The sequence below is a fragment of the Lepidochelys kempii genome, chromosome 13, assembly GCF_965140285.1.
Source record: "Lepidochelys kempii isolate rLepKem1 chromosome 13, rLepKem1.hap1, whole genome shotgun sequence".
NCBI lineage: Eukaryota > Metazoa > Chordata > Testudines > Cheloniidae > Lepidochelys > Lepidochelys kempii.
This window is the reverse complement of record NC_136392.1, coordinates 36,780,740-36,807,880: the sequence shown is the minus strand read 5'-3', so window position 1 is coordinate 36,807,880 and position 27,141 is coordinate 36,780,740. Positions and strand designations below refer to the sequence as shown.

General features: G+C 54.6%; 3 protein-coding genes across 5 annotated transcripts; 1 reads left to right on the top strand and 2 right to left on the bottom strand.

The window, feature by feature from the left end:
• Positions 1-611: 611 nt before the first annotated feature.
• Positions 612-1,913, bottom strand: NOP10 (NOP10 ribonucleoprotein). Its single transcript, XM_073308545.2, has 2 exons — positions 1,771-1,913; positions 612-940 (listed from the first exon to the last, which is right to left on the bottom strand). The coding sequence occupies exons 1-2, from the start codon at positions 1,822-1,824 to the stop codon at positions 800-802; spliced, it is 195 nt and encodes a 64-aa protein (XP_073164646.1). The 5' UTR covers positions 1,825-1,913; the 3' UTR covers positions 612-799.
• Positions 1,914-5,367: 3,454 nt separating this feature from the next.
• On the top strand, positions 5,368-10,561 carry NUTM1 (NUT midline carcinoma family member 1). Its single transcript, XM_073308806.2, has 6 exons — positions 5,368-5,825; positions 6,052-6,180; positions 6,293-6,429; positions 7,342-7,613; positions 8,041-8,157; positions 8,279-10,561. The coding sequence occupies exons 1-6, from the start codon at positions 5,368-5,370 to the stop codon at positions 10,166-10,168; spliced, it is 3,003 nt and encodes a 1,000-aa protein (XP_073164907.2). The 3' UTR covers positions 10,169-10,561.
• A 407-nt stretch (positions 10,562-10,968) lies between these two features.
• On the bottom strand, positions 10,969-26,864 carry LPCAT4 (lysophosphatidylcholine acyltransferase 4). Of its 3 annotated transcripts, XM_073308542.2 has the most exons (15): positions 26,763-26,864; positions 20,666-20,808; positions 20,317-20,537; positions 16,469-16,534; positions 16,017-16,129; positions 15,857-15,917; positions 14,685-14,743; positions 14,568-14,602; positions 14,368-14,422; positions 14,174-14,256; positions 13,367-13,492; positions 13,040-13,163; positions 12,364-12,462; positions 11,780-11,936; positions 10,969-11,346 (listed from the first exon to the last, which is right to left on the bottom strand). In XM_073308542.2, exons 1-15 carry the CDS (start codon positions 26,850-26,852, stop codon positions 11,207-11,209), a joined length of 1,572 nt encoding a protein of 523 aa, XP_073164643.2. In that variant the 5' UTR covers positions 26,853-26,864; the 3' UTR covers positions 10,969-11,206. The 3 variants fall into 3 exon arrangements, with proteins under 3 accessions (XP_073164643.2, XP_073164645.2, XP_073164644.2); XM_073308544.2 differs by lacking the exon at positions 13,367-13,492; XM_073308543.2 differs by lacking the exon at positions 16,469-16,534.
• Positions 26,865-27,141: the final 277 nt, after the last annotated feature.

The following is a 27,141-nucleotide window of genomic DNA, read 5'->3' as shown; positions in this document are numbered from 1 at the left end:
ACAAACTAAAATGTCATACAATGACTTGTTCTTACTGCTCTACATACTATACACTGAAATGTAAGTACAATATTTATATTCTGATTGATTTATTTTATAATGATATGGTAAAAATGAGGAAGTCAGCAATTAGTAATAGTGTGCTAAGTCACTCTTGTATTCTTGTATTTTTATGTATGCTTGTATAAGTAAGTGAGGTGTAACTTGGGGGTAAGCAAGACAAATCAGACTCCTGAAAGGGCTACAGAAGTCTCGAAAGCTTGAGAACCATTGGTCTAATCCTACCGGTGACACGGGCCAAATTAATTCCTGCTTTACCTGGAGCAAATCTGCTGTGAAAAACAACCCTGTCTCCCTCTAAAGTTCTAAAGTTCGCCAGAGATGGAAAATCAGCCCCCTCTCCCCTACACCTTCTCCTGAAGGGGATCTCTGCCTGCTAAATAAGGCAGAGATCCCCTAGCATGAAACTGACTGGCCCAGCATCACCACTAAGCAGGTTTATTAGGAATTATTTTGGGGGTGTTCCCCTGCCTGTGTTACCCTGGAGGCCAGACTAGATGATCTCTTCTGGCCTTGAAATCTAGGGGTCTATGATCAAAACCTGACAGATATGGGATCAATACAATTTATTTGCACCCCAGAGGAACGGCATATCCAGTTGGAGCTCGATATGGGCAATCTAACCCAGGTTCTCACAGGGGGGCAGAGCACAGGGTCTGTGGGAGCCAGGGGCTGGATTCGGGGAACGGCTTGACCCCATCTCGGCTCAGCTGCAGCTCCAGCAGGCTGGGCGCTTGGCTCACAAGATGGCCTGCGGCTGCTGGGTCATCAGGACGCCGAAGCGTTTCTTGATGGTGATGCGGTGGCGGGAGTACTTGTCATCTGGCGAGAAGCGGGCAGGGTGTGCGGAGCAGGTCAGCTGGCCAGAGGGGTCCACTTTCTGCCAGGGACGGGACAGAGGAAGGACAAGACATGTTAGAACAACCCGGGCCTGACCCACAGCCACCCTGCTATCCCAGCCCTGTGCTCCTGCGCCCCTCGCTCCCGACCTGCAGCCTCCTGCTAGCCCAGCCCTGCCGGTGCCCCTCACTCCCGACCTGCAGCCCCCTGCTCCCCCCCCCCGCTCTGCCGGTGTCCCTCACTCCCGATCCGCAGCCCCCTGCCCCCCCCGCTCTGCCGGTGCCCCTCACTCCCGACCCGCAGCCCCCTGCCCCCCCGCTCTGCCAGTGCCCCTCACTCCCGATCCGCAGCCCCTTGCCCCCCCGCTCTGCCAGTGCCCCTCACTCCCGACCTGCAGCCCCCTGCTCCCCCCCCCGCTCTGCCGGTGTCCCTCACTCCCGATCCGCAGCCTCCTGCCCCCCCCGCTCTGCCGGTGCCCCTCACTCCCGACCTGCAGCCCCCTGCCCCCCCGCTCTGCCGGTGTCCCTCACTCCCGATCCGCAGCCTCCTGCCCCCCCCGCTCTGCCAGTGCCCCTCACTCCCGATCCGCAGCCCCCTGCCCCCCCGCTCTGCCGGTGCCCCTCACTCCCGACCCGCAGCCCCCTGCCCCCCCGCTCTGCCAGTGCCCCTCACTCCCGATCCGCAGCCCCCTACTAGCCCAGCCCTGGGCTTCCTCAGCTGCTGCATGCCGAGCCCTGGAGCCAGGCAGCAGGTAGGCTGGGGCAGGGCCGGGAGTGCGAGCACTAGGGAAGGCTCGGAAGGTTCCGGATTGGACGGGAGTCGCCCAGCTCTGCAATCCGGATTGCACCCGGGAAGGAGGAGGGGACTCACCTTGAGGGTGTAGACCCTGTCCCCCTGCGCGTTGAGATAATACTGCAGGAACATGCTGCACAGCCGGACCGCCCCGCAACGCACGTGCTGCTAACCCCGGGACCCTGCGCCGGAAGGAGGCCAGCCCCAGCGCACGCTGGGAACGGTAGTGCGCTCTAGCCCCAATGCGCTCTGGGAGAGGGACCGCCCACTGCCCGCAGTGCACTCTGGGAGTTGTAGTGCAGTCTGCCCCAATGCCCTAAGAGAGCGGCAGGGTGTCTACCCTCAGAGTTGTAGTGTGTTTCAGCGCCAATGAACTCTGGGAGCCATTCTCTTTCTGCCCCCAAAACCTTTAGAGAGTTGTAGTTGTTTGGCTAACCCGGTGCATTATGGGAGTTGTAGTTTCTTAGCCCTCTGGCACGCCCATGCCCTGCACCCCAGTGCATTTTGGGATATGTCCTTTCTGGGCTTCTAACCTCTCTGCTCCCAATATAGCTCTTCCATCCCCATGACCTAAACTGGGGTGGGCAAACTTTTTGGCGCAAGGGCCACATCGGAGAATAGAAATTATATGGTGGGCCATAAGTGCTCACAAAATTGGGGTTGGGGTGCAGGCTCTGGGTTGGGGCTGGGGATGAGGAGTTTGGAGTGTAGGAAGGTGCTCTGGGCTGGGACTAAGGGGTTTGGAGGGCGGGGGGGGGGGATCAGGCCTGGGCACGGGTGCAGGAAGGAGTGCAGGTTCTGGCTGGGGGTGTGGGTTCTGGGATGGGGCTAGGGATGAGTGGTTTGGGGTGTACTGTGCTGGGATCAAGGGGTTTGGAGAGCAGGAGGGGGAACAGGGGTGGGACATGGGGAGAGGCTCAGAGTGGCCGTTACCTCAAGCAGCTCCCGGAAACAGTGGCATGTCCCTTCTCCGGCTTCTACATGGAGGCATAGCCAGGCAGCTCTGCACGCTGCCCCCTCCGCAAGCACCGCCACTGCAGCTCCCTTTGGAGCACTTGGAACCAGAGCCGGACACATGCCCTGGCTTCCGGGAGTCGCTCGGTGCAGCCCCCAACCCTTCACCTCAGCTGGAGCGCAGAGCAGCCTTGATCCTGCTCCCTGGCTGGAGTGGGGCTGAGCCGCGTGGTGCAGCCCCTGACCCAGGACCCTGGCTTAAAATGGGTCACAGGCCACAGTTTGCCCCCCCCGACCTAAACCGTTTGCCCCCTCTTAGCTCCCCAGACAAACTCTGCAGCTGCCCCACTGCACCCTGTGAATTGGAGTTTCTCAGCTCCCCAGTGCACCCTGGGACATGTATTCTCTTAGCTCCCACTGATCCATGGGAGTTGTAGTCTAACATCCAGTGCATTCTGGGAATTGTAGTATTTCCCGCATCCCAATGCACTGTGAGAGTTGTCATCCCCTAATCCTTTTAATTAGCCTTATACTGTAAATAGGGAATAGTCATTGAGCAGGTGTGTGAATGATTAAAGGATTAGAAACCATGCCTTAGAATGAGAGACTCAGTGAGCTCAAGCTATGTAGCTAAACAAAGAGAAGGTAAAGGGGTGACTCGATTACATTATATAGGTACCTATAAGGGGAACAAATATTTAATGATGAGCTCAAAGGTCTAACAGGATCCAATGGCTGGAAGTTGGAGCTAGACAAATTCAGACTGGAAAGAAGGTGTAAACAGTGAAAGTAATTAGCACTGGAATGACTGACCAAGGGTCATGGTGGAATCTCCATCGCTGGCGACTTTTAACTCAAGATGGGATGTTTTTCTAAAAGATCCGCTCTAGGAATTATTTGGGGGACATTCTCTGGCAAGTGCAATACAAGGGGTATTCAGAAAGTTTTAGCCTGACAAAGAAAAAAAAACCCATTTGCGTTCGGCTGTTTATTTATTTTTATTATAATTCCCCTTGATGCCAATGCATGGGCCCCTCTTGGAGAAGTTCTTGCTGTGCATGGCCAGAAATGCCTGCACTGCTGCGACCGCCTCATTATCACAGTTGAAACTCTACCCATGAAGGTCCTTCTTCAATCTGGGGAACAGCTGGACATCTAAGGGAGCCAGATCTGCCGCAGAGGCTGGATGGGAAGCAGTTGAAAGCCACATTAGCTAGCTGTGGCCACTGGGACATGTAAGGTGACACATTGTCTTGAAGAAGCAAAAAGCTCCAGATTATCCCTGGAAACATCAGGTCGTGCTCTCATGTTCGGGGCACCTGCCTTGCTGACCCCTTTCTTGTGCCCGAGTCTTCAGTCAACTGTGCACCTGATTGTTGATCTTCTGTCCTTCTAGTGTAGTGGCATCTCTGAGACATCCTGACTCTGGCTTACCCTCTGTGCTGATCCGCTCTTGCTTAAATTCAGCAGCTCTACTGTTTACGGTGGCACCATCTCCCAGCATTCTGCCCCCCCCCCCCCCCATCCTCATGGATGTCCTATGCATTCAAGACGTTCTTATGCAAGTACTTGCTCTATACCAAATTTTCAGTCTTTTCAATTTTTCAGATCTTTAGTGACTGACTCCCTACATGTTCTGCACAGGTGAAAAACTGTCTTCTGGTAAAGAGATGCATCGAAGTGTCAGCACCTTGGTCTGTGAAATCTGTTGGACCACAGCACACAGGCGCCGACTCTGTGGGTGCTCCGGGGCTGGAGAGCACCCACCAACAGCCAAGCTCCCGTTCCCGCCCCCCCTCACCTCCGCCTCCTCCTCCTCCCCTGAGCACGCTGGTCCTCGCTTCTCCTTTCTGCACTTGCTGCTGCAAAACAGCTGTTCTGCAGCGTAACAGGCTCTGGGAGGGAGGGGGGAGGAGCAGGAACGTGGCGTGCTCAGGGGAAGAGGCGGAGCCGGAGCAGGGACTTTGGGGAAGGGGTTGGAATGGGGGTGGGGCAGGGGTGGAGTCGGGGCAGGGGCAGGGCCAGGGCAAAGGGGGATTGAGCACTCACCGGCGCCAGCAGAAGTCCGCGCCCTCTGCCCCACCATGTCCTTAAATAGGTCAGGCTGGACCTTTTCTGAGTGACCCTAATACAGATCATCACAATGGTTCCTTCTGGTCTGGACATGAGTATGTCCATGCAGCTCCTTTCCTTAGTATCGGGGGGCCACACTGAAAGCCTGGCAGCTGGGTACATTTTTTGGAGGGTGTCCTGCTTGCTCTAATGTTCACCTCAAAGCCATAGGAGCAAACCAGGGAACGATGAGTTGGGATTGGGGGGCACCGGGACAGCTGGGGGATGGGGAGTCCAGGGCTGGAATAGAGGGGGCTGTGGGTCGGAATTGGGGGTACCAGGTGAACTGGGGGGCTGGGAGCCCAGGTCTGGTAGGAGGGGCCTGTGGGTCAGGATTGAGGAGCACAGGCAGAGCTGGGGAAGGGGAACCTCAGGATCATGTTCTGAATGCCCCCCCCGGTTGGAACCCCCAATGTCTCGGGGTTCCGGATTTGTTTTGATTTGACCTGGCAGCTGGGGGTGGGTGGGCGGCAGCCCCGGGGCCAGATTGGGGTTTGAGTTTCCCAGCAACCCTTGCTCTCTGGTGGGTGCTGCCGACACCCTCTGCAGAGAACGGCCTCCCCTTTCCTTACCCCCTCATGCTCCCCAACCCTCTCACCCCTCCTTGCCATGACCTCCCAACCCCGCCACGGCCCCCCGCTGCCCCCTCTCCTGCTGCCCACCTTCCCTGGTGCCGCCCTGCTCCTGACCTCGCCCGACGTCCCCGGGGGCAAGCTCATTGTCAAGCTGAAGCCGGAGGGGGCCCAGGAGCTGTCCCGGGCACAGACCATCATCCTGACGGGGACGCCGACGGGCTGGGCCCCCCCGCGCCGGGATGGGGCTCCCCTCCGGCTCCACCTGGCCACTGGGATCAGGACCGTCCTGCTGAGCAAGGCCGGGGAGGAACCAGGGCCCAGGGAAACACCTCCAGCACCCTTGGTCCGGGTGCCCCCCACCAGCGACCCCTCCGCCTCCTGCACCTCCAAGGGTGTCTACGAGAACTATCGGCGCTGGCAGCGCTACAAAGCCCTGGCCAGGCGGCACTTCCCAGGCACGCCCGATGCCGAGGCGCTGGCCTGCTTCTTCATGTGAGAGCCTGGAGAGACTCGGGCTGGGACAGCAGGGGGCTGCAGGTCGGGAGCGAGGGGCACCGGCAGAGCTGGAGCGGTAGGGCTGGCCTAGCAGGGGCTGCAGGTCCGGAGTGAGGGGCACCAGCAGAGCTGGGGCTGGGGGGGAGCCCAGGGCTGGGCTAGCAGGGGGCTGCGGGTCGGGAATGTGGACCTCCCTCCGGTGCTGATCTGGGCTCCCCCACAGCCCTGTCCTGCGGTCGCTGACCCGCCTGCGGCCCGAGCTGGCTCTGGAGGAGGGGGTGCCACGTGCTGTGCAGGAATGGGAGCGCAGCAGCAACTTCGAGCGCATGATCTTCTACGAGATGGCCGAGAAGTGAGTGTTCCCCCTGGGGCTGGCCCTGGGGATCCCGCCCCCCCGAGTACTGCGCTGGAGATCCTGGGGATGTCGCCCCCACTCCGAGCCCGACCCTCCTCCTCTTCCTCAGGTTCATGGAGTTTGAGGCTGAAGAGGAGCTGCAGATCCAGAAAATGAAGCTCCTGAACAGCTCCCAATTCCAGCCCCCACCCACCGATCCTCCCAAGCTTCCCAGCCCGCCAGCCCCCGATGCTGGCCAGCAGCAAGGTACCTCCCAGAATACCCGAGGGTGGAGGGAACCCCCCCTTCACAGGTGACAGGAGATAGTCACTGACTGACTGACTGCAGGGCTCCCCCCACACACCCAGGTTTTGTTTTTATTTTTATTTTTTGCACAAGCCTTTCACTTTGGCATGGTTTTTGCACACACCCAGCACCTTTGGCTTTTGCACGTACCTAGAATGTCTAGAATGTAGAATGTGCAGGTTTTTGCATGTACCTAGCGACTTGGCCTAGGTTTTCTGGTGTGTACCCAGCACTCTTGCATAATTTTTGCACATGCCTAGCATTTGTGCATGTTAATTTGCATGCACTAGAATCTTTGCATGTTTTCGCACATACCTATAACCTTTGCGCCTCTTACAGTACCTAGAACGTTTGCACTTTTCATATCTACCTAGCTTTGCAGGTTTTGAATGTACGCAGCACGTTTGCCCAGTTTTTGCACATACCTAGAACCTTTGCACATGCCTAGAACCTTTGCACATTTTTTGCACATACCCAGCACTTTTCCGTTGGTTTTTTTTTTTTTTTTTTTTGCGTGGACCCTAGAATCTTTGCATGTTTTTTTTTTTGTTCACATCTAACACTTTTGCACAGTTCTTGCACATACTTAAAACATTTGCACACATCCAGCACTTTCGCACAGACCGAGAACCTTTGTACATTTTTTCCCTACTAGCCTGGTGCCATTGCATGTTCCTTTTGGCTGGGTGGAGGTCACGGAGGACATTACATCCCTGCACCAGGGGGCGCTGGGTGGGCGGTCCACGGTGGCGCTGGGTGGGGGCGTCCCTGGGGATACAGGGTGCTCGGTCACTGGGTGGGGTTCCTGAGGAGACAGTGCTCTGAGTGGACATCCCCATAGTCTCTGCCCGGCGCTCTCCCTTTCCCTGGCAGTGTACATCCCCAAGAAGGCGGCATCCAAGGGGCGCCAGCCCCGCCGCCGTCAGCGCCGCCCACCCGGCCTGCCGGCCCCAGGGGAGCCGCGGGAGATCCCACCTGAGGCCGTGCGGCAGTACGCTGAGATCATGGAGGGGCTGCGGCCCAGCTGGGAGGAGGAGGCCGGTGGGCGCGGTGAGCCACAGAGCCAGGCACAGGGGGCGCTCCCAGACCCCGCGCTACTGCAGTACGTCGAGCAGCTCTGTGAGGACGAGAGCTTTGTCTGCAAGGTGAGTGTCTCCCCTAGGGGGCACCACATCCCACTCGCAGGGCCCTCAGCTCCCAGCATTCAGGGGGCACAGACTGGGACGGAGATGGGACCCACGTGTCCGGGATGGCACGGCAGGGCTGCATAGCTCCCAGCCCATGGGTAGAGAGCAGGATAGGGATGGGACCCAGGCGTTCAAGATGGTAGTGCCAGGTGCTCACCCTCAAGGTTCCCCATATTCCCCAGCCCACATGGGGAAAGACCAGGACAGGAGATGGGACCCAGGTGTCCAGGTCAGCAGTGTAAGGTGCTCATCCCAAGGGGGACCCATAGCTCCCACCCCGCAGGAGGCGAGACTAGGACAGGAGATGGGACCCAGGCATCCCAGTTGGCAGCACCACACCAGGGCTTCGCTCTCACCCCGCTTCCCCTGCCCATTGGCTCGGCAGGTAGAAGCCGTGATCCACCCCCAATTCCTGGCCCAGCTGCTCTCTCCAGAGAAGAGACGTGACCCCCTGGATCTCAGCGAGGAGCTGGAGCAAGAGCTGGGACTCACCCCAAGCCAGGTACCACACCACACGGCCACTGAGGGGGAGCCAGACCCAAGGGAGAGCAGTTGTCTCCCTGCCCCCTTTACACAGAATACCCCGCCCCCTGCCGGTGACCGCTTTTTCTCTCTCCCCACAGTTGGTTGAGAAACGTCTCCTAGCCCTTTCGGAGGATGAGCTCAGCCCCCCGGCGTGCCCCGCCCAACATTCGGACTCCACCCCCTCCCAGTCCGAAGAGGAGGATGAAGGCAGCAGCCAAAAGGGACCAGCCAGCCGTCGGCAGGCCATAAGCGGAGCCTCAACCCCCAGGGGCAGCGGGGCCAAGGGCAGGGCTCTGGGGACAGAGCCACCAGAGGTGCCCAACCCCGCACCTGTACGGACATCCCAGCCATGCCAATGGCAGCCAGGAGATGTGGCACCAGAGGACGTGGCAGCTCCAAGATGTCTGTCCCCTCGCAAATGTGGCGGTGAAGGGAGACTATTAGTCTCACTGAGGAGTCGAGTTGAGAGGGTGTCCCAGCAGCCTCAGGGGCAGGGCCAGGATGGAAGCCGAATGGAAGAGTCAGCAGTCCCCCTGGGCACAATACAACCTGGCAGCCAGGCCTGGGGCGTGAGGTCACAAGGGGACAATTTGGTAGGATTGGCAAACCTTGCATCAACTCCCAGCGGGTACAGAAAACAAGATGGTGGCCAAGAAGGGAAGGTCAAAAGTCAATCTGAAGCCAGTGCTGATGGGGAAGAACTAAGAGATGCGCCAATGGGAACAAAGTGTAATTGTCAAGGAGATAACCTGGTGGAAGCAGGAGCTCGAGAGTCAACTCTCAATGGACATAGGCAACAAGATTGCTGTCAAGGAGAGATGGTCAAAGGCCAACCCCAGGTTGGATGGCAACCATTGGGGGACATCCCAAGTGCCACAGGCCAAGCCAATACCATGAGGTCACACAGGGAAAAGCTGGTGAAACAAAGAGCTCTAGAGTCAACTCTCAATGGACATGGAAAACAAGATGGTGGCCTAGAAGAGAAGGTCAGAGGTCAAAACAAGAAGGAGGCTGATTGGAGTGAAGCCACCCTGAGAGAGCGTGACCTCCAGCCTGGGAGCATGAAGTTGAGTGGGAACAACCTGAAAGGAGAAGAAAGCCCAGCATCAACTCCCACTGGGTCTGGAGAACAAGATGGCAGTCAAGCAGGTCAACCAACCAAAGTGGAGTCTAGGGTGGGTGGCGGCCACCCTACAGTGTTACTACTCAGCAGGTCCAATGGGCAGCCCTTAGGCCTCTTTGCTGACCCTCTGGGTGCTGATGGGCGAGGGGAGGGTAAATTGCCACCAGTGTCCAACATTCACGGCCAGCGTCCTGACCCATCTCTGCTTGGCCTGAGTGGCCTGAAGGGACCTACTGAGGCCCGGGTGGCTTCAGACCCTGAGTCCAGTCACCGAGCAGAGCTAGAATGGAGATTCGCAATAGAGATGGGGTCAAGACAGCCTCACCTCCAAGATGGTGGCAACAGTGAAGGCACTGGAGTCAGAACCATGGCCGGACCTGGAGATCCAGGACAATGTGAGGCAGGAGCTACCAGGAGCTGTGGCAATGGGACCAGTTCAAGGGATGATGGAAAGGAGGCTGGAGAGGCCAGTTCAGCCATGGGCGATGGCCCTTCCAAGATGGCCAGCTCAGAATTTCCCCCGGGGAGCATGGAGGATGCTGGGAAACATCATGATGATGATGGAGATGATGAAGAGCTGTCCATTTTTTCCTCTCTGTTGGCATCGAAACTCCATCTCTCCAGTCCCAAGAGACCTGTTGGCTCTGCCCCTGCCCCGAGGGACCGAGTGGGGTCCCACGGCAGAGTCCTCTCCCCAACTTGGGAGCCAGTGAGATGGGATCCCATGAGGAGACGCTCCACACGGCTGTGCCCAGATGGGGTGCTCGACGGGTCACATGCCATGGACACAGGCGTTCGGCGCAGCCATAAGAGGAGGAGCGACAATATGGCCGCCAGGAGGAGCAAGCGCCTGCGCAGCCAATGAGAGAGGGCGGCCATGATGAGGATTGACTACAATTGGCTGAAAAGCTCCAGCTAGGGATATTTGTGGATGCCTTAAATTCCTTCTTCAGCCAATTGCTGGGCCCTCTCTCCCCCAAGCCCCACCCTTTTGAATGTTGAGGATGAAACAAAGAGCACTCTGGCAGATCCCCCTGTCCCGTGGAACGTTGAGGATGAAATGGAGAGTCCTCACTGGCTAGAAAACCGCCCCATCCCTTGGCATGCTGAGGAGCCAACTCCTCCCAACTCTCAAAGTCCCGCCTCCTGGAGCGTAGAAGGTGAAGCAGAGGACACTGATTTGCTTCCTGTTGAATGGACCCACCATTAGGAAACACAGTGCCGGGGGCAGAGCAACCTTGTCATTTACTGAGTTGATTAAAGGGATTTGGATCAATATTTTTGGCCCCATCATGATGTCATGAATCCGGCTCCATCTCTGGCAACCCTGAGACTGGGGTCCTGCTGAGGGGGCTACCCAGGGCTGTGTCCCTTTCCCGCCCCCCCCCCGAGCCAGCCAGCCCCCTGCCCTGGGGCTGGATCGGGGTAATTACCTTAGATTTGGAAATTCTTCGGTATTGTTCCAAGGGGCCCCCTTGAAACCACCATTGAAGTTTCACGATGTGGCATGAAGATGACCTTGAAACCACTGTATTAAATGTGAAGGCCCAGCCACAAGGCCCTCCGACACCCTCTTTTCCAAGGAACGCAGATCAAAACTGCCTTTGCTTTAAAAGTTAGTGTGTGTGTATATATATATATAATATTTTCATAGAGATATAGATATTTGATATATAAAATAGCATTTGTTTGCATTTTACAAAACAGAAGAAAAAACCCAGCCCATCCGCTTCACTCCAAAAAATAAAATAAATTCCAAAATAATGAAAATAAAATAACCTCCCCTCCCCCCAAAATTGGCTGTTTCCTCCCCATTTCCTGAAGCCCTGAGTTGCTGGGTGTGTCCCGGGTAGCAAGTGTGCTGGGGAAGGGGTGTCACTGTATGGTGAGGGTGGGGCGTGATTCAGTCTGCCTTACTCTTGGCGGGGGAGAGGCCGTTGGCATGGGGGGCGTGGGCTCGGCGGGCGGACACCGGGAGGCACAGGTAGGTGCTGAACAGCGGAGCATAGTCGGGGTGACACAGGGCGAAATCCTGGAACTGACCTGGCAGGGAGAGAATGAAGGAGAGGGAGAAATAGCCACTGGGCTGGCTCGGCCACCCATCTGTCCATCTGTCCGTCCGTCTATCTGCCCCCTTCCCCATCCATCAGTCTGTTCATCCACCTTTCTGTCTGTCTGCCCTCTCTTCCATCCGTCTGTCTGACCGTCCATCCATCTGTCTGCCCTCTCGTCTGTCTCTCCGTCCATCTATCTGCCCTCTTGTCTGTCTGTCCATCTTTCTGCCCTATCCTCTTGTCTGTTTGTCTGTCTGCCTTGCATGTTTAGCCTCCCTCTCTTTCTCTCTCTTCTTCCCCCCATGTCAGTTTCTCTGTCTACCCATCTGTCTGTCTGTCTTCTGGGTCCCCCCAGCTGTCTGTCTGCCGGTCCACCCCCATCTGTCTGTCTGCCAGGCCCCCATCTATCCGGGGGTGCTCACCGATGCTCAGCCCGTGGTGGGGCTCAGCCCCGCCCAGTGCAGTGTAGAGCTTGGCTCCGTCGGCCCAGGGCGTCCCCAGCAGCAGGCGCAGGATGGCACAGAAACCCTCCCGGGACAGGCGTGGGGGCCCCTGCCCGGCCCCCCTTTCGCAGAATAGCTGTGGGGAGGGGGAGAGATGGTGTGAGCGGGAGAAAGACCGCACACAATCCCCATGTCCCCAGTCCCCCAATACTCCCCCCACAGCTCCCATATCCCCCCGCCCATGACTCCCAGATATACGCCACCCAGAGCCCCATATCCCCCACAGCCCCTTCATCCTCTCCACATCCCCCAGATACCCTCACCCACAGCCCCCATATCTCCCTTCAGCCCTTAGATCCCCCCGCACTCCCAGATACCCTCCATATCCCCCACACATACTCCCCCATTGCACATCCTCCAACCCCAGCCTCCCCCGCCCCACCCTCTATATCCCCACACATACCCTCCCAGACCCCTCCCCCACATACTCCCAACCCAACCCCCCATAGCCTCATCCCTGCCCGATTCCTGCCAAAGCCCCTCCCCCACTCCCTGCCCCCAACCTCGAAGGCCAGGAGCGTGAGGTCCTCGGGGCTGCGTCCCCCCTCCAGCGCCTGCAGGGCCAGCCGCACCGCCCGGGCATCCACGGCACCCCCCGGGTCCTTGTGGACAGACACACAGATGGGGATTACTTCTGGACACAGAGCCCCCCACAAGCCCTTCCTCTGCCCAGGGTGCACTCCTATGCACCCCGGGGCAATCCCCCTCCCTACCCCTCCCCCACCCCTGGGGCAATTCCCCTCCCTGACCCCAGGGGCAATTTCCCACCCCCTGGGGCAATTCTCCACCTCTGCGGCAATCACCCTCCCCTCTCCCACCCTGGGGCAATTCCCCACACTCTGGGGCAATCCCCTTCTCCCCTACCACACCTAGGGCAATTCCTCACCCCCTCCGGCAATTCTCCCCCTCTCCCCCAACTCCAGGATCAGTTCTCCTTCCTGACCCTGGGGCAATTCTCCAACCCCTGAGGCAATTCACCTCCCCTCCTCCAACCCTGGGGCAATTCCCCTCCCCCAACCGCCCCCTGAGCAATCCCAGTCCCCCACCTCTGGAGCAATTCCTCTCCCCTCTCCACCCAGGGGCAATTTCCCCCAGTCCCTGGGCAATCCCCTTCCATTCCCCGCTCCTGGGGAGCTCTCCTCCTCAGCCCTCTCCTGCTCCCTTCCTGCCCCCCGGTACCTGCTGGAAGTAGGCACAGAGCCCCTCAGGCGCCTCAGGGTGGGGCAGCCCCAGCCAGCGGGCAAGTTCCTGGCACCCCAGAGTCCCTGCTCCACCGTCAGGCAGGTTGCCCCCCGTGATCCACCTGCAGGGGGATCCCGATGGGGGGGGAAGAGGGGTCAGAGACACGGGGCAGCACAGCCCCACCCCCAACATAGCATTGTCCTTCTGTCTGTCCCTCCCCACTGCCCATCCATCCTCCCCCGCCTCTATTGCCACCCCTCCCCTCTTCTCCCAACCTCCCCACACCTCCTCCTCCCTCCCTCCCTCTGTCTCCCGGCCCCACACCTGGCCCTCCGCAGTGCCCTGTCCAGCTCCCAGAGCCGGGGCTCCAGCGCCACTCGCAGGTGCCCGACCGCCCGCACTGGCAGGGTCCCCACCAACTCGCACTCGGTGGCCGGGATGCCCAGCGCCCTGCGGGGAGACAAGGGTCAGACCGAGGGGTCCCCCCCACACCGAGCCCCCCATTGTGTCCCCCCGAGTGCCCCTAACCCCACTGTACCCACTACAGTGCCCCAACCCCCATACCCCAAACAACCCATGTACTTCCCTCCAACCCCTCATACATACCCCTTGCATACCCCTCAGAGCACTGACCCCGCATAACCTCCCGAAAAACTTTCCATGTGGCCATGCTGACCCCATAACCCCCCTGCCAACCCCTCCAAGGACCCCCATGCCAACTCATCTGCATACTCCTAAATGGCCCAACCCCCATATTCCCTGCTTCAACCCCATCTGAGTACCCTGATAACCCACCATCCCCTACATTGTAGCCATGCCAATCCCCTGAGGCCCCAAACACCAACCCCCCCATGCCCTCCCATGCTCCCCTCACCTGCCTCCAGGGATCCTGTGACAATTGCTGCCCACGGCCCCCTCACACCAACTCTCTGGTACCATGTGCCCCTCCCATGAACGCCACACCCCACATAACCCAGACACCCTAGGCCCACCCCCCGGTGCCTCACGCCAACCTCCCCACCACCGCCTTATCCCAATATCCCTTGCCAAACCCCATGGGGGCCCCCCATCCTACCCCCCTGCAGTGACCCCCAAGGGGAGCCCAGTCAGCCCCCCAACAGGGCCACTCACCGGGCCATGGCTCTCTGCACATTGCTGGCATAAAGGGTGGGGTTGATGCTCTCCTCAGCGCTGGGCTGATAGACGGGGAGGAACTGCAAAAGACGAGGGGGTTAGGGGGCAGCAGGGAGTGTGTGGGGAGCTCAGCTGTGGGGCATTGGCCCTACTGCCCTGGAACGGCACTAGGGGGTGCTGTGCAATCTCACCTCCACTTCCACGGTGGTGCAGAGTTGTGATGCCGTCAACCAGATGACTTTGAGCCTGGCGAGGGTGAGAGAGACATGACACCCCAAGTTAGTAGTCCAAGAGTACAGCAGGGAGACAGACAGACAGACACACAGCAGGGCTCATTCCTTCCAGCAAGGGGCAAGAGACAGATAGACCCCCTCCCCCATGCATAACTCACACTCCGGGGCCTTGCCACGCCCAGGTTGTCGAGTCCTGCCAAGAGAAGAACAGAGGCGTTGGTTGTGCGGCCCGACCACACCATCCACCCAGCCCATTGTCCCTGCCAGACACTCACCAGGCTGTTGGGGTACCGGACAAGGATGGGCTGGATAGGAACCCCGGCAATGAAGGCACCTGGGAGAGAGAGAGACAACCTGTTTACACCAAGGCTTTCACTCTGGATTTACACGGAGATGCAGAGAGAGGTGTAGGGTGTTACAGTGTCACCTGTGAGGGGGGGACCAGTCTCACCTGTGGCCATACACACACGCAAGGAGTTATGTCAGGCACACAGAGAGGTTAACAGCCTTTCCACTGAGACTCACCCTGTGGGTTATTGTCATTTGCTCTGGGTTTACACTTGGGTAACTCTAAGTTTACACAGTGTTTACTCGGATGGCTACTCCACATTTACACTGATTCTAGCTTTACAGTGGATTTTTGCAGCGTTTACTTGGAGGGTTACTCTAGATTGACACTGAGGTTACTCTCTGCTTCTTCTAGCTTCACACATTGGGGGTTAGCCAGCATTTACACTAAGGCTGCTCTACATTTACATTGAGGTTCACATTTCAGTTTACATAGATTGGTTCTCTAGAATTGCCCTGAGACTGGCCACATTTACACTGATGATTGTTCTGGGTTTACTCTGTGCTTCAAACAGAGCAGCTACTCTCAATCCACACAGTGAGTTATTCCAGGTTTACACCAGGTTTACTCTATGTTTCAAACAGAGCAGCTGCTCTCAATAAACACAGCATCTTACTCCAGATTTACTCTGTGCTTCAAACAGAGCTGCTGCTCTTGATTCACACAGCATGTTACTCAAAGTTTACTCCAGGTTTACTCTGTGCTTCAAACAGAGCATCTGCTCTCAATACACACAGCGTGTTACTCCAGGTTTACTCCAGGTTTAAGTCTGTGCTTCAAATGGCATCGCTACTCTCAATCCATGCTGTAGATTACTCCAGGTTTACCCTTACCATATACAGGGGATTACACTGTGTTCCACAACGACGTTTCCTCCCACCACACCCAGTGCAACTGCGCTGCTCACACTGGAGTTTCCTGCAGCTCCAACTGCCAATCTCACCCCCCCCAGGCCCAACCCCGCAGGGAGGAGTCTCTGGGCTCGAGAGTCATTACACCCAGGCCCTGCTTGGCCAGCGGGAAGGAGGTCCCAGGGTGGGGGTCGCCCTACTCCCCCACACCCTTGTGTGAGCCAGGCTGTGCTGCCATGCCTCATACCTGGCTTAAACTTCAGTAAGGCTTTCTTGTTAGAGCAAGTCCCCTCGGGGAAGAAGAGCACCTGGGGGAGAGTAAAGGGGAGAGTGTCAGATACCCGGGAGGGGAAGCGGGGGGTGATCCAGGGGAAGGGATGGGAATTGCGGGGGGGGACCAGTCTCACCTGTGGCCATTTTCCCTGGGATGTGGCCCGTCTCTTCACCTCCTCTACCACCTTCTTGCGAGAGGCTGGGTCATGGCGGGACACCAAGATGGCTTGGTTGAACCGGAGCAAGGCTGAGGGTGGCAGAGAAATGGGTGAGGGGGCCAGGCCATTGGGAAGGGGACAGACCCACCACCACCACCTGCTGCCACCCAACCCCAATGGAGCCACCACAGGTCCTCACCCTGGGGCCGCCTCTTCCCCCTCCCCTCACTCCCCATCCCCTCTCCTCCCTCCTCTCCTCTGCCCTGCTGCCATCCACGAGCCCCTCTTTTACCCACTCCCCATCGCCTCCTTTCACAACCCCTCCCCCTCCTGCCCCAAACCCATGGTGCCGTCCCCATTAGGGGAGACACCCACCAAAATGGGGAGGATGAGATATCGCTGGACCCAGCTCTGTACCCCACTGTTACCTATCAGCTCTGTGTTCTTGGGGAACCAGGGCGCAGTACCCAGCCTGTCTGACCCCCCGCCAGCCTCTGCTTGAACCAAAATCGATCAGAAGAAAGATAAAAAGCAATGAAAAGGCAGTGAGAGACACACCTAAACCCCTGGAATAAGGGTAACAGGATTAAGGAAACTCCCCTAGCCTCATTTGCATTGAAGATGGGACAGGGAGGCATCTCAATTAGCATACAGAATGGAGAATAGAGAATCCAAGGCAAGAACCGCATGGAACTCTGGGACCAGAAAACCAGGGAAGCACACTGCATGATGGGGGATCTCTGCTCCAGATGTTAATGAACCCACACCTGTACATACCCAGCTAGGTAGTTATCAGACCAATTCTAGTAATCAATCCTTCATTAGTATCCAAAATAGTGAAGCTCCCTAATTGCATTGTGAGCTCCCTCCAAGGAACACCGCCCAAAGCCAGGAATGATCAGTTCCCATTGTCTAGCCTGAACAAAACAACTTTGGTAGAATCATAGAATCATAGAATATCAGGGTTGGAAGGGACCTCAGGAGGTCATCTAGTCCAACCCCCTGCTCAAAGCAGGACCAACACCAACAAAATCATCCCAGCCAGAGCTTTGTCAAGCCTGACCTTAAAAACTTCTAAGAAAGGAGATTCTACCACCTCCCTAGGTAACGCATTCCAGTGTTTCACCACCCTCCTAGTGAAAAAGTTTTTCCTAATATCCAACCTAAACCTCCCTCACTGCAACTTGAGACCATTACTCCTTGTTCTGTCATCAGCTACCACTGAGAACAGTCTAGAGCCATTCTCTTTGGAACCCCCTTTCAGGTAGTTGAAAGCAGCTATCAAATCCCCCCTCATTCTTCTCTTCCGTAGACTAAACATCCCCAGTTCCCTCAGCCTCTCCTCATAGGTCATGTGTTCCAGTCCCCTAATCATTTTTGTTGCCCTCTGCTGGACTCTTTCCAATTTTTCCACATCCTTCTTGTAGTGTGGGGATCAAAACTGGACACAATACTCCAGATGAGGCCTCACCAATGTCAAATAGAGGGGAACGATCACGTCCCTCGATCTGCTGGCAATGCCCCTACTTATACACCCCAAAATACCATTGGCCTTCTTGGCAACAAGGGCACACTGTTGACTCATATCCAGCTTCTCGTCCACTGTAACCCCTAGGTCCTTTTCTGCGGAACTGCTGCCGAGCCATTCGGTCCCTAGTCTGTAGCGGTGCATGGGATTCTTCTGTCCTAAGTGCAGGACTCTGCACTTGTCCTTGTTGAACCTCATCAGATTTCTTTTGGCCCAATCCTCTAATTTGGCTAGGGCCCTCTGGATCCTAGCCCTACCCTCCAGCATATCTACCTCTCCTCCCAGTTTAGTGTCATCTGCAAACTTGCTGAGGGTGCAATCCACACCATCCTCCAGATCATTTATGAAGATATTGAACAAAACCGGCCCCAGGACCGACCCTTGGGGCACTCCACTTGATACCGGCTGCCAACTAGACATGGAGCCATTGATCCCGACAATCTAGCCAGCTTTCTATCCACCTTATAGTCCATTCACCCAACCCATACTTCTTTAACTTGCTGGCAAGAATATTGTGGGAGACCGTGTCAATAGCTTTGCTAAAGTCAAGGAACAACACGTCCACCGCTTTCCCCTCATCCACAGAGCCAGTTATCTCGTCATAGAAGGCAATTAGATTAGTCAGGCATGACTTGCTCTTGGTGAATCCATGCTGACTGTTCCTGATCACTTTCCTCTCCTCTAAGTGCTTCAGAATTGATTCCTTGAGGACGTGCTCCATGATTTTTCCAGGGACTGAGGTGAGGCTGACTGGCCTGTAGTTCCCAGGATCCTCCTTTTTCCCTTTTTTAAAGATGGGCACTACATTAGCCTTTTTCCAGTCGTCCGGGACTTCCCCCGATCGCCATGAGTTTTCAAAGATAATGGCCAATGGCTCTGTAATCACATCCGCCAACTCCTTTAGCACTCTCGGATGCAGCGCATCCGGCCCCATGGACTAGTGCTCGTCCAGCTTTTCTAAATAGTCCCGAACCACTTCTTTCTCCACAGAGGGCTGGTCACATCCTCCCCATGCTGTGCTGCCCAGTGCAGCAGTCTGGGAGCTGACCTTGTTCATGAAGACAGAGGCAAAAAAAGCATTGAGTACATTAGCTTCTTCCACATCCTCTGTCACTAAGTTGCCTCCCTCATTCAGTAAGGGGCCCACACTTTCCTTGACTTTTTTCTTGTTGCTAACATCCCTGAAGAAACCCTTCTTGTTACTCTTAACATCTCTTGCTAGCTGCAACTCCAGGTGTGATTTGGCCTTCCTGATTTCACTCCTGCATGCCTGAGCAATATTTTATACTCTTCCCTGGTCATTTGTCCAGTCTTCCACTTCTTGTAAGCTTCTTTTTTTTTTTATACTCCCTTGTGCCATCAGTTTACACATAAATCTAGTGTCTCCCTTGAACCATTGTTGTTTCTCTACAAAACCCCCTACCCATGCTCAAGTAAGTGTTCTGATGCCTGGATCCAAACTCTGTAGCAGTTCCACTGGGACTTCATCGTCTCCTGACTGATCTCCTGGGGGCTCTGCCTGTCTCCAGCCCTCCGGACCCTCAGCTACCACCAACACCTGGGACCCCCAATCGATTCCAACTTCATGGAGTGGTGAGAACCCAGCTCTCTCTCTCTCTCTCTCTAGGTATAGCCTTCTGACCCTGCCTTGTGTGACCAGTTATAGTTTTCTAAACATGACTTTTAGAATCAAAATTAAGTTAGATTTAATATTATAACTGTTTTGTTTGTTTGGCTCCCCTATGGTTAATAACTTCCATGGTTAAACTGGTTGCTTCTCTCTCTCTCTCTCATGGGTGTTTTTTGGTTTCCCCATTCGCTCTGCTGCAACGCGCCTCATTCCTAAGCTAAAAGATCCCTGACGTGCCCAAAACGCCGGGGGGGTTTGCTCATCAAGTGGGTTACAACCAGAACAATTGTAATGTGAAAGTGGGGATAGAAACGTGCTGACCCTGGGATGTATGAGGGTGGCAGCTTGGAAGTGCTGCTCGACCCAGCCTGCTAGGTCCAGGGACATATAAGGGGTCGGCTTGGGAGTGCTGATTAACCTGGTCCTCTCAGAAATGCTCTGTTAATGTGTGTGTGTGTGTTTGTCTGATTCTGGGACTGGAAGAACCCAGCCCTGGGGAACCTCGGTCCTGCAGGATGGCTCCATTGGGAGGGAACTTGCAGCAGGGAGAAGTAGAGCTCTGTATGAGAACACAAGTGACACAAGCAGTACATTGATAGAAGTAGAGAACCCCCCTCCCCCCAACCAGAAGAGTAACCCTAATAAATGAGCATACCCCAAACTAACAGGCAACGCTGGTAACACCCACTTCCTGCCCCATCCCCCTGTAGCTGGAGCCCCATGGACCCTGCTCCCCATTCCCACCCATGACTGGGATGCTCCTTCTGGAAGGGTCCCATGGGGGGAACCATCCAATGGGGAGACCATCCAATGGAAGGGCCCATATCCCCACCCCACTCTAGCATGGGCCCTTCCATCCAATGACCCCAAGGTCCCTCAATGGCATCATCCAACGGGGAGACCATGCAATGAAAGGGCCCGCCTCCCCACCGTGCTCCATGGGGACCGTGCAAAGGAAGGGCCCATCTCCCCTCCCCACCCCAGGGTTCTCGTCCATCCAATGACCCCAACAGGCATCATCCAATGGACCCTTCCATCCGATGACCCTAACGTCGCCCATTGGCATCATCTAATGGGCAGACCATGCAAGGGAATGGCCCATCTTCGCAGCCCCTCACCTCCAATGACAGGCACATGGAGGTTCTCCGTGCGGGAGACCACCATGGGAATGTCACACGGCAGCAGAATGATGGGGTCGAAGAAGGTGGAGTGGGGGGCGGCCACCAGGATCGGGGCCTCCAAGCGTGATGCCCGCTGCCCCCGCACCCGGATCTGCATGAAGCCGAGGAGGAAGAACATCAAGCGGCTCAGGAGGTAGACGGAGCTGTAGGAGATGGAGCTGAAACGGGAGAGATGGAAATGGTGGATGTGGGGGAAGCACAGGGCTGGGCTAGCAGGGGGCTGTGGGTCAGGATTGAGGGACACCAGCAGTGTGTGGTGGGGGTTAGGGGGCGGGTGGTCTCTTACCTCCTCCAGTCCATGAGCGGCTCTTTCAGCTCTTCCTCGGACCTGTGCAGCACCTGGAGCAGCGCGAAAGGCCAGATGAGGAAGAGGACAATGAAGGCCAAGGCCACGCGGAGTGGGGCCAGCACCGTTCCCAGTAGGTAGAACTGCAAACCAATGGGAGAAACATCAACCCCCCAACACTGACTGCCCGGGCGCCTCTGGGCAGTGCGGGTGACAGGATCCCCTCAGGTCAGCATTGTAGGGCTTATCTCCACCAGCAGGAGGCAGCAGGGTCCCGCACTCACACACATACACACAGAGTTCACCCAGCCTGGCAGGTTTTCTGGGCCTGGCCTCATTGAAAGGAGCCAAGCCCAAGGACTCCCCACAACACACCACACAGAGCACTGTCTCCTTAGTGTGTACTGTCCTGGGGCTCACGCCCACAGGGCAGAGAAGGGGAGCCCCAGGGAGGAGTTACAGGCCCAGGATGGCAGCCAAGGGGCAGCTGTCAGCAGGGGATTGGGCAGGGGTTGTGATCATGTAGCAGGGAGTTCCAAAGGCCTGAGTACATGTAACACAGTCACAGTGATTTTGAGCCATGCTATGTTAGCTTGGGTTACACATGCCTGTTGCTCTGTGTGTGTGCGTGCGTGCACTGTGTAAGTCTTGTGTGTGTATTGCGTTATTTTCTGTTTGTGTGTGCAAGTACTTTGTACACTGCAAATGTTTTGTGTCTTGTGAATGTTTTGTGTTATTTTCTGTTTGTTTAGTTGTTGTGTGTGCACGTTGTGTGTTTGTGTATGTTTTGTGTGTCATGTTATTTTCTGTTTGTTTCATTTTTTATGTACAGTGAATGTTTTTGGTTTATTGGGTTATTTTCGGTTTCTGTGTTTAATTGTTTTGTGTACTGTGGATTTGTGTGTATTGTGTTATTTTTTGTTTGCATTTTTAGTTGTTTTGTGTATTATGGATGTTGTGGGTGCACTGTGGATGTTTTATGTTATTTTCTGTTTTCTTGTTTAGTTGTTATTGTCATGTGTTTATTGTGTATGTTTTGTGTGTACTGTGCTATTTCCTGTTTGTGTGTTTAGCTGTTTTGTGTACTGTGGATGTTTGTGTGTTTGAATATTTTGTGTCATTTTCTGTTTGTTAGTACACAAACAGCTTATGTGTGTGTTGTGTATGGTGTGATTTACTATTTGTGTGTTTGTTTATTTTCTGTACTTGTTTGCATGTGTGTTTTCCTTCACTGGGTACATAGGGATGCTGTTGATTCCATTTGATCTGGGGCTTTTTTGGGTTTCTTTTGGCTTTTTTGCACGGTTTGTGTTTTGTGGTCCGTTTTCTGAAAACGATTTGACATCCGGGGCCAGATTCATCAATCTCCTTCTGTCTGTTTGCATCATTATTAATACATATGCTAATTATACTAATCACAGCTCCACACAGTCCCCTACGCAGCCAGGTGCAACCCCAGTTAATGATTAATAAATAATAATACAAGATGCTTACGTCAGTACTTTGCTAATTCAAGGCCTGTACTAATCATCATCATAAATATTATTAAAGTAGAAATTCTCGGCTATCACTGGATCAACCTCCAATTCACACAAAACTTTATTAGCATTAATAATAAAACAATTGATGTTGTCAATATAACCTACTCTGGGATACTTGCTGTGTATTTTACGTTGCTATAACTTTTCATTTCCTATATTTTAATAGTCAGAACTGCCTCAAATTGCACACCTTAAATGATGGCACAGAGGGAAACTGAGGCACCAAAGGATACATTTTTAAGGGCTCTGAAATCTCGTCCTTGTTCCGAACTTTATATACTTTGAATACACCTTTGCAGCACTGAGATTTCATAAACAATAATAGTCCATTTTTCATAGAGAAACATCAAAATTTGATCTAGACAACCCTAGCAGTTGCTGAATTAAATGATTAACAATAATAATTACAACGGGAAGAATTAGGGATTTGGGCATCTCTTTGGGAAAAGTAATTTGGTTCAATTAGACCGAAAATGGCCATTCTTTTTGTTGGGGGTCAAACGACCCATTTTGTTTATATTCTGACCATGGTTAAACACTTTTGGCTCTTTTCTAAAATAACAATAAAATAAAAACAAGAAACTAAAATGAAAGGACATTTCAAAGCGAGACCCAGAAAATCAAAACATTGTGTTTCCAAAACGTCAGCATGAACCCAACTTGATTTATATTTGTTCAGTTTGTTTGTTGCTATAAGAAACAATTTGGTCAAATCGACATGAATCCACTCAATATTTCAGTGTTATTTTTCACTGAAAAAGGGTTCAGCTGAAAACCCAGCTCTAATAATAGTTAATAAACTCAGCATCTTTGTGGCCAGTCCCACCTGACACAACATGAACTAATAATGTTAGTAATAAAGATAAATATTGTGAGTTCAGTTTCATCAGAATAGGAAATGGCTAAGGTACTTTGACTCCAAATGGAAATATTTTTTTTACGGATAATTGTTCTTAATACACAAACTTCAGGATGTGACCCATTCGATCCCTGAAGATGCATAACTAATTAGCACCAAGAATAATTAGTATGATTAACTTTAAGGTCGAGTCTCCGCCCTTGATCTAAGCCAATACAAAATGAAATACAATTCATAATCAGGATATTGATTAGTAACAAGTTTGTCTGTCTGCAAAACTAACAAATTAATACGCTAATACCTAATAATAATAATAATAATATTCAAAGTTAAACAGTTATTAATACTAGAGGGTTCTCAGAATAGGAGGCAGTCTATGCCAGCTAATGGCAAATGGAAATTATATTAATATTGAGGCCAATAATTATGATTAGAGACACTCCAGGACTTGCGGTATTCAAACTCAATGGATGCAAAAGTAAATGCTGAATTCTGCCTGCACCTATACACGAGCTCGACGTTACTAGCAGCCACAAAGGTGAGCCCGAGGCCAAGTGTTTGCAGTGAAAATAAACACTTGTAATAGTAATGATAAATTGTCATATTCCAGAAAGTGGGCACCCCACGCTCGTCAACAGGGTGAGGCATCCTAGCATAAAGTTGGGAGATGGGTTAGGGAGAGGTTAATAACTCTGGGGCAATTTCATCCGGTCAACTCCTGCAGATACCACACGAATGAATAACACTCAGTAACGCTCCAACCCTCCCTCTCTGTCATTAATAGCAGCCCAGTGAGACACGCCAGGCCAGCTGAAGCCCAATTGCAGTAATACAAATATTAAGGTTAATAATGACTAATGCAGAAACCCGAGTCATTGGATAAGAACCATTGACTCTGAGCTCTTTGGGGCAGAGATCGCCCACAACCAGGGCTATTAGGCGCTACCTAATGCACCTAATAAATAATTAACAGAACCTGGCGTCCTGGGCCACAATTGGGGTTCCTACGTAATACACCTAATAAACAATGTACAGAGCCTGATGCAACAGGGTCCTGGTCCATGACTGGGTCTGATAGTGCTACCGTAATACACCTAATAAATAATAATTCATGTCACCCCAAGAGACGCAAACCAAATGAATAATTATCCATCTTTAGTGTCAATGTCAGATGACTCAAAATTAAACAGCAATATGAATTAGAGAAATAATGATTATTAACAGGGATTTTACACAGTGGGATCCTAGATGACCCCAAATGGAAATAATTGGCGTATTAAGGCTAATTCATCATTAATAGGGGATCTCTAGATTTGACTTAGCCCCCCTTGGTTCGAAATCAAGGATTAGCCCTCAATATTATCTGAGCAGAGTTTTGCTACCCATGTCTGCTAAAAATGGACTAACAGTATGAATATTAACCCTATTTATTAATAAGAGGAATTTCCCAGCTAATGGCAAGTGAAAATAATCTGTTTATTAGGGCTTAGAATAGGGAAACTCTATAATTTCTTAATAATGGAAACTCTAGGATTTGACTTGATCCCAATGGCTGCAAATTAAAAGAATGGATACAGTTAATGATTGTATTCATCGCTACGATTAATAGAGATTTTTGATTGTCAGTTGCAGCTAGCACCCTGGGAATCCTGAAAAGACTGAAACGGTTTGCTTCAAAGCTGTCAAAATGAATACATTTGATTTATTTATGTCTGAAATATTTTTTTCTGGAATAATATTGATATGTTGCTCATAATAATCTACGGTTATTGCTAATAGGGATTCTTTGGAATGGCAGATGGCTGCTCCCAGCAAATATAATCCAAGCTCCCATAGCACCTAACCCCCTTAGGCCCCATAGCAACACTCCCAGACAGAAATATTAAGTCTACTAATTAGGAATACAGCATCCCTGGCATGTGCTCCTCCGCATCCCCCCCAAGGGACCCCCCTAATAACCCTGGAGCAGAGGGCCTGTTAGAGCAGAGCAAGCCCTCTCCCGCAGGGGAAGGCAGGGGGTACAACAAGGGGGGCTGTGAGGGGGGACAGAGAGGATATGGGAAGTTGGAAGGTGGAAATGGAGAGGCTGAGAATGGAGAAAGATTGATAAATGCAGGGGGTGTATAAAGAACAGGAGGACTTGTGGCACCTTAGAGACAAACCAATTTATTTGAGCATGAGCTTTCGTGAGCTACAGCTCACTTCATGGGATGCATAGGGGGTGTACCGTGAGAGAGAGAGAGACAGAGAGATGGGGCCATGCGGATGGATGGATTAATGTGAAATAACACAATAATAGTGACAGTAAAATAACGAGGTAAACCAGACACAGCTGCTTAGCTGGTCCAGACCGGCCCCTGGACCCGGGTGCAGCAAGGGCCCATTCACACACACACACCCCCCCCGCGGGGATCTGGCCCTCAGTGCACTGGCTGGAGACAGGAGGCCCCTAAGCCAGAGATGCCAAACCCTCCAGCAGAACTGACGCCTACAGATACTAAAGCCATGTGAGGGGCCACTGTACAGCCTGTGGGAAAATCCTGCCAGCCCTGGGGCTGTGTGTGTTGGGGTGGGGGGGCCGGGCTGCGATCCCAGGGGGCTGCGGGTCGGGAGTGAGGGGCACCGGGCAGGGCTGGGGCGTTGCCTCGGGAAGAGCCTCTAGAGAAACAGGATGTAAATAAACCAGAGGAAAACGAAACAGAAAGGGAAATGGAAGCAGATGCCCGGCTCCTCCCGCCCGGCAGCGGGACCGCCGCGCCCCCGTACCCGGGCCCCCCAGATCTGGGGCGGTCCCGGCCCCCCTGCGCTGGGCCCGGCTCCCCGCAGCGCAGCCTGCGCTAAAAACCAGCCAGGGAGGCTGCCGCATCCGCACCCCCGAGCCCACGAGACACTGCCGCCCCCCCAGACACTGGGATGCCCCCAGTACACCTCCATCCCCTCCCATCCCCCCAGACACTGGGAGCCCCCCAGTACACCTCCATCCCCTCCCATCCCCCCAGACACTGGGAGCCCCCCAGTACACCTCCATCCCCTCCCATCCCCCCAGACACTGGGAGCCCCCCAGTACACCTCCATCCCCTCAGACACTGGGATGCCCCCAGTACACCTCCATCCCCTCCCATCCCCCCAGACACTGGGAGCCCCCCAGTACACCTCCATCCCCTCCCATCCCCCCAGACACTGGGAGCCCCCCAGTACACCTCCATCCCCTCCCATCCCCCCAGACACTGGGAGCCCCCCAGTACACCTCCATCCCCTCCCATCCCCCCAGACACTGGGAGCCCCCCAGTACACCTCCATCCCCTCCCATCCCCCCAGACACTGGGAGCCCCCCAGTACACCTCCATCCCCTCAGACACTGGGAGCCCCCCAGTACACCTCCATCCCCTCCCATCCCCCCAGACACTGGGAGCCCCCCAGTACACCTCCATCCCCTCAGACACTGGGAGCCCCCCAGTACACCTCCATCCCCTCCCATCCCCCCAGACACTGGGAGCCCCCCAGTACACCTCCATCCCCTCAGACACTGGGAGCCCCCCAATACACCTCCATCCCCTCCCATCCCCTCAGACACTGGGATGCCCCCAATACACCTCCATCCCCTCCCATCCCCCCACGGAGACTGGGAGCCCCCATCCCCCGCCCCTAACACAGACATCTCCCAAACACCCCCCAGCCCCACCCCCCTGCCCCTAACCTTGGCTCTCTGCGCCCCCGTCAGCCGCAGCTCGTGGACGAAGGGGTTGGGGGCGCCCCCCCCGTCCCGGCCCCCGCTGCCCCCCTCCATCGCTGCCCCCACCCCGCCCCCTCCGGGCTGGGAGCTGTGGCTGCCGCCGGAGCCAGGGCCTAAGTGATGGGAGGGACGGACAGACGGACAAGGGGGGGGGCGGGACCAGGGCGTGGTGTCCCGGGCTCAAGGGGCTGGGCTACGGGCTGGTTTAGGCAGCATCTCACTCCTGTACCGCTCCATCCACCCCCCTGTCTGTCCCTCCATCCCCCTGTCTGTCCCTCCATCCACCCCTGCCTTTGCCCCTCCAGCCCCCCGTCTGTCCATCCATCCCTGTGTCTGTCCCTCC

Bases quoted from the DNA above. Each gene is read 5' to 3' on its own strand.
- NOP10 (XM_073308545.2), bottom strand. From the start codon at position 1,824: ATGTTCCTGCAGTATTATCTCAACGCGCAGGGGGACAGGGTCTACACC. The intron at 941-1,770 runs GTGAGTCCCCTC...CGTCCCTGGCAG, and splicing joins ACAGGGTCTACACCCTCAAG to AAAGTGGACCCCTCTGGCCA.
- NUTM1 (XM_073308806.2), top strand. From the start codon at position 5,368: ATGACCTCCCAACCCCGCCACGGCCCCCCGCTGCCCCCTCTCCTGCTG. The intron at 6,181-6,292 runs GTGAGTGTTCCC...CCTCTTCCTCAG, and splicing joins TTCTACGAGATGGCCGAGAA to GTTCATGGAGTTTGAGGCTG. The intron at 8,158-8,278 runs GTACCACACCAC...CTCTCCCCACAG, and splicing joins TGGGACTCACCCCAAGCCAG to TTGGTTGAGAAACGTCTCCT.
- LPCAT4 (XM_073308542.2), bottom strand. From the start codon at position 26,852: ATGGAGGGGGGCAGCGGGGGCCGGGACGGGGGGGGCGCCCCCAACCCC. The intron at 20,538-20,665 runs GTAAGAGACCAC...CTCCCGTTTCAG, and splicing joins CCGCTCATGGACTGGAGGAG to CTCCATCTCCTACAGCTCCG. The intron at 11,347-11,779 runs GTGAGCACCCCC...TCTCCCTGCCAG, and splicing joins CCACCACGGGCTGAGCATCG to GTCAGTTCCAGGATTTCGCC.